Below are 8,320 nucleotides of genomic sequence, written 5' to 3'. Positions count from 1 at the left end.
ACATGCCACCACACCCAGCTAATTTTTGTATTTTTAGTAGAGAAAGCGTTTCACCATGTTGGCCAAGCTGGTCTTGAACTCCTGACCTCAACTGATCTGCTGCCTTGGGCTCCCAAAGTGCTGAGATTATAGGTGTGAGCCACTTCACTTGGCTGGATCTGAGATTTTATCCTACTTGTAAGCAACAAATGAGCAGGTCACAGTTTTCACGGATACTGGCAGAAGACACAAGGCTCTTGGGTCTGAGACCAAGGACTTTATTACTCTTAGCCACAGCAGTAGCCAGAGCATTCACGCCATTTCCCTGATTCCCAGATCCCACAACACAATGTAAAGAGGGCCAGAAGATGCCTGCCCATGTGTAGGTTATGTTACAGGAGACAAACCCTGGACTTAGAAAACCTGAATATTTTATAATGAGTCAGTAAGCCTGCCTGAGCTTCACCCTAGAGGGAAACATTATCTTTTTCTGAACAGTATATCAACTTACTCTATTTTGGAGGAAGATACTATCTTTATCTTCTAAACTTGTTTTCTATACAAATATTCCAGGAAAAATCATTGGGAACAAAGGCAGTCAGTGCCTCTGTTTGTAAGAAATGCAGAAACAGATTGAGTAAAAAAATAAAAATAAATCTCCTGTAACAGAAAAGTACAAAGTTAGGTTGGCTTTAGACATTCCTTGATTTAGGGGCTGAAAATTACATGGCTTCAGTTTCCATCCTGCAGCTCTGCCTTCCTCTGAGCTGGCCCCCTGCCTCCGTGGCCGTCCACTGTGAGGACCAGAGGGCTGCCAGCAGCTCTGGCCCCACATCCTGACAATTCCACACTCCAAAGGAGAAACTGCTTCTGCTTTCCAATAGCTCCAGCAAAAGCTCTGGAATAGTATCACACAGGGAGTTGGACCCTACTGCCTGGCCAGTCCCGGCTCACATGCTGATCTCAGATCTTAGATACGGGGTGTGCCCCACCGGAATCACACAGACTGAGAGCAAGTGGGAAAGGTCTTTTCCCAAAGAAAAATCAGGGCACTGTTACCAAAGAACAGGAAACAAATGCTGAGCAGGCAAACTCCAGCTGTCCCCAACACCACCGTTGAAATTCCCTGAAGATAACAAATCTCACATGTGTCCTTCCATGAAATCTAAGTATTATTTCTTCTGACAGGGAGATTCACATTTTAAGGAGGCTAGTGGTACATCCAAATTGCTATTAATAACCAAATCTTTTTTGAAAGAAGCTATGGCAATGGTGTCACTGAGGGGTGTTCTGTGCCATACCAACTGCCCACGTAGTGTGCCACGGTGGGCTGAGTAACAGCTCTTCTAAAAATGCCCACCCCCTGAGCCCCTGGACCTGTCAAAGTCACCTCACACAGCAGCAGGGACCTTGCAGAAGTGATCAAATGGGAGATTACTCAGGATTATCCGGGCAGGCCCAATGTAACCACAAAGGCCGTTCGTTATAAGAGAGAGAGGAGGAGGCTGGGCATGGTGGCTCACGCCTGTAATCCCAGCACTTTGGGAAGCTGAGGTGTGTGGATTATGAGGTCAGGAGTTTGAGACCAGCCTGGCCAACTGGGTGAAAGCCCATCTGTGCTAAAAATAGAAAAATTAGCTGGGCAGGTGGCACACCCCTGTAATCTCCAGCTACTCAGGAGGCTGAGGCAGGAGAATCGCTTGAACCTGGGAGGCGGAGGATGCAGTGATCTGAGATGGCACCACAGCACACCAGCCTGGGCAACAGACTCCATCTCAAGAAAAACAAGAGAGAGAGAGAGAGAGAGAGGAGGAGACAGCAAGACAGGAGGCAGGTACATGTGACAAAAGCAGAGAGATGAAGGAACACGGTTTGAAGATGCTGTGCTGCTGGCTTTGAAGACAGAAAGGAAGGCATGAGCGAAGAGAAACCCATCTTTGTAAATTGGAAAAGGTAACGAAACAGGTTCTCCCCTGTAACCTCCAACGGGAACTCGCCTTGCCAATACCGTGACTTTAGCTCAGTGAAAGACTGATCTCAAACTTCTGGCCCTCCCAGCTGTAAGAAAAATAAACTTGTGTTAAGTCAACAGGTTTGTAATAACTTGTGACAGTAGCCGTAGGAAACCAACGTGGCAACACAGCAAGTGTCAGGGTCGGTGCCCTGGAAACTCTAATTAGCAGGAAAAAGTTTCAATAATCTAGCACAAAAAATTTAAATGTGCTCTGGTTGAAAGCCCTTCCTGGGTATTTTAGAAGTGGTTTCACAGCTTTAACATAAACCCGGGTGTACCGCTGAATAAGAACTCCACTCACGTTCTATGCCTGCTGACTTGGCTGGAATTACTTGTAGGAAAACTAATGCCCAAGGCCTCTGGCTGCCTGAGTGGCATACAATAAAGGAACCAAGGCTTCTGCAAGTCTTGACATTCAGAGCCAAGAATGGTCATACAAAGACCAATGATGTAAACATGGATAGACCGTCTAACCTACATCTACGTGTCAACCTCAACACCCTTAATTGTGATGTGCAGGAAGCATCTGCTCCTCAAACTCTTCCAGAACTTTCAGAGGATCTAGTGAAGCAGAGACAGAATCAATGACAGCAGTGAAAACTCCATTTAGAGGGAAAGGCTAGGGAAGACGGTGAAACAAAGTCATCACAAAGGATGGCCTCTGAGACACCAACACCTGCCCTCTGTCCTCTCTCATCAGAAATGAAATTTTAGTCCCAAGAATTGAAGAAGATATGATGGGAATGAATTTCTGTTTAACCACAACCCTCCAGAATCTCTAGTGCAATACCCCAGTTCAGCTTTAAATAAAATGCCTGTCCAGAACCATTTGAGTCAAGAGACAAACTACTCAGACAAGCTAGTAATCAGGGAGAAAATATACTTTATCTTCTCTCAGCTAGAAATAGCAAGCAAATATGGGGACCTGCGTAAGAAAATTACCAGCTCCTCTCTCATTGCAATCTAGAGGGAAAAAGAACCAAATTCTCCTTGCCTTGGCATGGGGTCACTCCAGGAGCTAAGTGTTAAAATAGACCAGATAATAGAAGGAAAAACAAAACATCCATGTGTATATGCGTGCATGTATGCACAGTGTGTGTGTGTGTGTGTGTGTGTGTGTGTGTGTGTGTGTGTGTGTATGTATGTACTGAGGCATCAGGCAGGGGAATGTTTGGTGGATCCCACATCTCTACCAAGCTCTTGTCCCTGCAACATTATCAGTGGGTCACCCCAGTGATCCAGGGCCCCACTTCTTGGGAAATGTGTTTTTTGTTTTGTTTTTTTTTTTTTTTTAACAAAAGTCCATGCCTTCACTGGACAAAAGCAGACAGACTTTTCAGAAGCGCCATGCTGCACCCATACAAACATTGTAAGGCTCTCGGCCCTCTCAAGGCAAGATATATTCCCAGTGTATAAACACACCCTTGAATATCTTTTCTCCTCATTACCCCAGGACGGTGGAGAGAGCACTGCCAAGATGCCCTGGCCACAGCTGGTTTATGGGGACTGGCCTTGCTGATCTGGAGTTACAGCTCACTGATATCTTTGAATTACAGAGCTCTATTCCGTTGCTTGTTGAAGAAATTCTGCTTCAATGTCAAAGGTTTATGGTAGACATGAGAAACCTTCTCCTATTAACAAATGCTTTTGAGCACCAAAGGGCTTGTAGAAAGCAACCTGCATTGGTCTCTGCAAAGCATAACACAGCAGAGTCCATCCTAGAACAGCATGTGGACCAAATCCCCAGCCATATCCTTCTCAGACCTGTGGACCAGCTAAGTCTTTTAAATAAAGTTTGTGGGGCCTAAGCATGCATATTCTTCAAAGAGCTTGAAGCAAACTTCAATAGTAAGAATTTGGAGGTTTTTTTTTTAAAGCAGAAACATAGATTCCTTATTCGCTGCTGAATAAATTGAACACTGCCTTCTCCAACCTCAGCAGCAGACATAACACTTCTTGAGCAAAAGTATTTTGTGCATGACCATTCCCAGAGCCCTAGATTTGCCACTGAGCATTTCTATCCCTGGCCTTCAGACTCCGCCTTCCATGCTCCAGACAGCAGGGCAGGTACATGGCAGAAAGGGAAGGGTCTGGTTTTACAGCCACATATCACCCATGTGACCCAGAGAGGCCAGTACAGGCATTTTAGTGGAAATCACTAAAATAAACTTTGTAGTTTAGAGCCAACTGGAGACAGAAAGGTACCACCTTTAAGATAACTTTTCCAGGCGAATCATCAGATAACTTCTAGGAATGCCAGTGATGCCAGGGGAGGGTTCCCCGGGAAACAGCGAGGTGCATCTTTTAAGACACATGTGTATCCCACACCCTATCAGCTGTGAGGCATTTGCAAATCTCCTCCACAGTCCCCATCTCCTCGTTACCCTCCAGGACTCTGAGGCGAGACATGTTAGAGGGATGCGGTGTCAGCGGTTCCTCCCCCTCACTACAGCAGGCCCCAACCCATCAAGCTGCAGAGGGCAGGGCCAACTTTCCCTTACACCTGGAAATCTACATAGTGAGCTTAAATGCTCTCCATCCCTGCAGCCAGCATTCTCACTCACTTCACTGTATTTCCTCAGTGTGTAAAGACGGGCTCTGGAGCAACAGGAACTGATCATGTGTCCCAGGGAAGATGCCAGAGACTATGAGGCTGCAAAAGGCTGCTCATTTGTCAGCAACTCCATATGCAGTTTGACAATCCCTTAACTCAAATTTTTGGGACCAGATGAGTTTCAGAATTCAGATTTTTTTTTTAATTTTAGAAAGCTCATATATTAACACACCAAGCAGAGACTGAGGGAGCATCCTATAGACTCATTAATTTTTTTTCACCAAAACATGAATATTCATATTAATCTTCTATCAAGTCGAATTAGCTATGAAATGAAATCCAGAGTTCACCAGGATGGGAGATTGGGCACCATCTGGTTCACTTTCCTCTAAGAGATATCCAAACCCAATCCTTCAGGGACAAAAACCCATGACAAGGAATAGATGAAGGGGTAACTGACAAAACTCCAGAAGACATTCTCTGACTCAGGAGGCCCATGGGACAGACCAGCTGAGATGCAAAGAGGGTCATTTAGATAATCACTGACACAGAAAATGCCTTCTAAGCTGAGCTTCTCTGGCCTCAGAACCCAGAAGAGAGATGATTCCACAGAGCCCTCCACATTTAGAGAACCAGAGTCCCCAGGGCTGTGGCAGTTGAGTCCAAGGAGGACACAAATGGTGTGTTCAGTCATAGGCCACAGCAGGACCCATATGGCAGCAGCAGACCAGGTTTTCAGAGCCCTGATCCCATGTGACTGAGGTTAAGTTCACAGGATGTTGGGCAAGTCACGCTTTGACCTTCCTGCCTTTCTTTCTGCCTGCTTCAATGCCAGCATTCCCTGGGGTTTCCCCCACCCTGTTCTCTTCTCACTGTATACAGCTTTGTGGCTAATTGTATCTCCTCCCCTGGCCTCACATACAACCTTTATGCCCTTGACCCCCACATTTCAATCACTGGGTCACTGTCTTCTGCAACTCCAACTCAGATTTCCAACTGCCTCTTGGGCATTTCTGGCCAGGCCCATGTGCCTCTCCTGCTGTGCCACAGACAGCTGGTACACATTGATATCTGCATGCTTCTGATATCTGCATGCTTCCCTGCACGCCCCTGCCTTGTACTTGGGTTGGTCATGTGACTGGAGGCTCTGGCCAATGACATGTAAGCAGAAAATGTCATGTGTTTTAGCACCTGGTACACCAGCCCCATGTTCTCTTCCCCTCCATGATGCCAGCACAAGACAGTGGAGAATCCAAACCAACATTGTAGGTCCTGAAGTCATGGCTTAGAAAAAGCCACTGAGTTTGTATTGAACTGTCAGAGAAACAAACTTCTATGGTGAGAAATTACCGAGATTTTGGAGTTTCAGACAAAGCAGCCAGTGTTAATTTCCCTAATATGCCTGCCTCTTCTACATAGAAAATTCCGAAATTATTGCTTCAATTCAAACGCCACCTCTTCTGAAAAAATCCGTCTTCTGTGGAAAGTCGGCTACTCCATCCTGTGACCTCCAGGAATTCACTCATACATCCAGCAGAGCAATTCCCTCAATCTACTGCACATTTTTGTTTCTGTGTTTGCCACTCACAATTTTTCATTTCTGTGTCCTCAGTGCCTTGCAAGTAGCAAACACCCAATGCATTTGATTTAGGGAAGCAAAAATCAGAGCCTTCTCACTGTGTGAGAAGCAAACTCCAAGTCAGCTCCTTCCCCCAATTCACGACCATCTTATCATTGTGCTAGGTTCTGTGAGAGGAACCGAGAAAAGTAAAGGACGCTGTAACCCACCTGTACTTATAGATTCTTTGCACCCCATTATCCCTCATCTCTATTAAAGGAAAGCTTCCACTTAGAAAGTACATGGTCTTTTCAGGAACTATCAGCTAAAGCATGTTACAGAAAGCAAGATCAAAGAGGGGTTTTTTTGTGACAAGATGAAAGTGGAACAGGACTCTCTCTTAGCCCTCCGAGGCTGGCTCACCCAAGCCTGCTACAGTTTAGGCCCACTGTCTGCCATTCTGGAATACTGCAGCTGTGTTGCTGTTATTTCTGGTGTGAAAAGAGCTGCAGCAAAGGCATCGCTGGCTCCTCAGGGACCCAGATGTGAAGAGACAGGCCAGCTGTGCACAGTTATGTCATCACCACTTGGCAAAGTTTCCCAAAGCAGAAGCAGAAAACAGTAATACAGGCAAGGAACAGAACAAGGATCTTCGCTTTTAAGACATAATGAGTTGGCTATAGTAGTATCTACTGTGAATAGTTCCAAATCTCCCAATTCTCTTATAGACATGATGTAACTCAGTCCCAGCCCAAGGGAAATGGTGGCCATAAATACATGATGATCAAATATTAATAGAATATTTTGACAACTCCCACATAGTAGCAGTTTACCTGCTGCAGGTGTGGCTTTGCTATGGATATTCAGATTACCTATTTAATGTATGTTAAACATAAGGTTGGCCCCTAGTGTTCACACAAAAATACCCACAAGCTGTGGCAAACATAGATGCCATGCCCACAGCCCACTGCTTCAGGGCAGCACAAGGAAGCTTCTAGGGCAGATTTCTAGTAGGATGTTCGGAACAATAAACAAAACAAGGTTAGATTTTTGCAGTATTTTTGCATACTAAGATCCATAGACAGTAGGTGTCTTTGTGGTCTGTTGATTATAACAGAATATCTAAAATTGGATAATTTATAAAGAAGTGGAATTTATTTCTTACAATTATGGAAGCTAAGAAGTCTAAGGTCAAGGGGGCTGCATCTGGTGAACACCTTCTTGCTGGTGGGAACTCTCTGCAGAGTCCCAAGGTAGCACAGGGCATCACAGGTGAGGAGGCTGAGTGTCCTAGCTCAGGCCTTTCTTCCTCTTCTTGTCAAGTCACCAGTCCCACTTCCTTAACAACCCATTAATCCATGAATGGGTTAATCCACTCATAAGGGCAGACCCCCCATGATCCAATCACCTCTTAAAGGCCTCATCTCTCAATACTGCCAATTGGGGACTAAGTGTCAACTTGAGTTTTGAAGCAGGTATTCAACCACAGCAGGAGGAAAGATTAAGAAATATCAAATAATCGGAAACATAGTGTAATGGAAAGGAATATACACTTTGGGAAAGTTTGGATAGTACCTTTTGGTGTTAAACAAGTATCACATACAGGAGATATGGGGTATGTAAATAACAGGGGACATTTAAAATCATGGATAAACACAGGAAATTGTTCCTGGCTGGTACTTAGAGGTCACATACCATGAATATAACAATGAATGACTTCCCCCAAATCTTACGTGTGATCCCATCCGCATACATGGAAAACAAGAAACTGAATGAAAACAGCACTGTCAAGCAACTTACCTTGTATGAAGATTCTATTCCAGTAGGTTTTCCCAACCTCATTACCCCCAAGAAACACCAGGTTGGACAGGATCAGCATCGAGGTGGAACAAGATGCAAGGGCAGCGTGAAATCGATGGCGAGCTTGTGCGGAGAGGTATCGGGCCTACGGGGAAAACGGCAAGAAGGCGTCTCATGACAAGGGTGGGAAAAATGGGGCTAAGACGTCATCCAGCTTTCTCTGTCACCAGCCCAGGATGCCTCCCCACAGAGTCGGAACCAGGTCATTATTTAAACAGCTCTCAAAACTTCAATTCCTGCCTGGGCATGATGGCTCATGCCTATAATCTCACACATTGGGAGGCCAAAGTGGGAAGATCACTTGAGCCCAGGAGTTCAAGACCAGCCTAGGCAATACAGTGATATCCTCTCTCTA

At 45.3% G+C, this 8,320-nt stretch overlaps 1 protein-coding gene across 9 annotated transcripts in view; it reads right to left on the bottom strand.

Annotated features, from left to right (window-relative positions):
- HHAT (hedgehog acyltransferase) overlaps positions 1-8,320 on the bottom strand; it is a 354,783-nt gene that overhangs the window by 46,386 nt on the left and 300,077 nt on the right. For all 9 annotated transcript variants that reach the window (XR_005199664.1, XR_005199669.1, XR_005199665.1 and 6 more), the window contains one exon: positions 7,906-8,050. Coding sequence is in view for 1 of the 9 variants with exons in the window: in XM_017525581.2 (XP_017381070.1) it covers positions 7,906-8,050 (145 nt within the window). In the remaining 8 variants the exon portion in view is untranslated. The remainder of the gene's footprint in view (positions 1-7,905; positions 8,051-8,320) is intronic.

The sequence above is a fragment of the Cebus imitator genome, unplaced genomic scaffold (assembly GCF_001604975.1).
Source record: "Cebus imitator isolate Cc_AM_T3 unplaced genomic scaffold, Cebus_imitator-1.0 Scaffold38, whole genome shotgun sequence".
In the NCBI taxonomy this organism is placed as follows: Eukaryota; Metazoa; Chordata; class Mammalia; order Primates; family Cebidae; genus Cebus; species Cebus imitator.
Note: the sequence above shows the minus strand (reverse complement) of the source record. Positions and strands in the feature narration are given on the sequence as shown.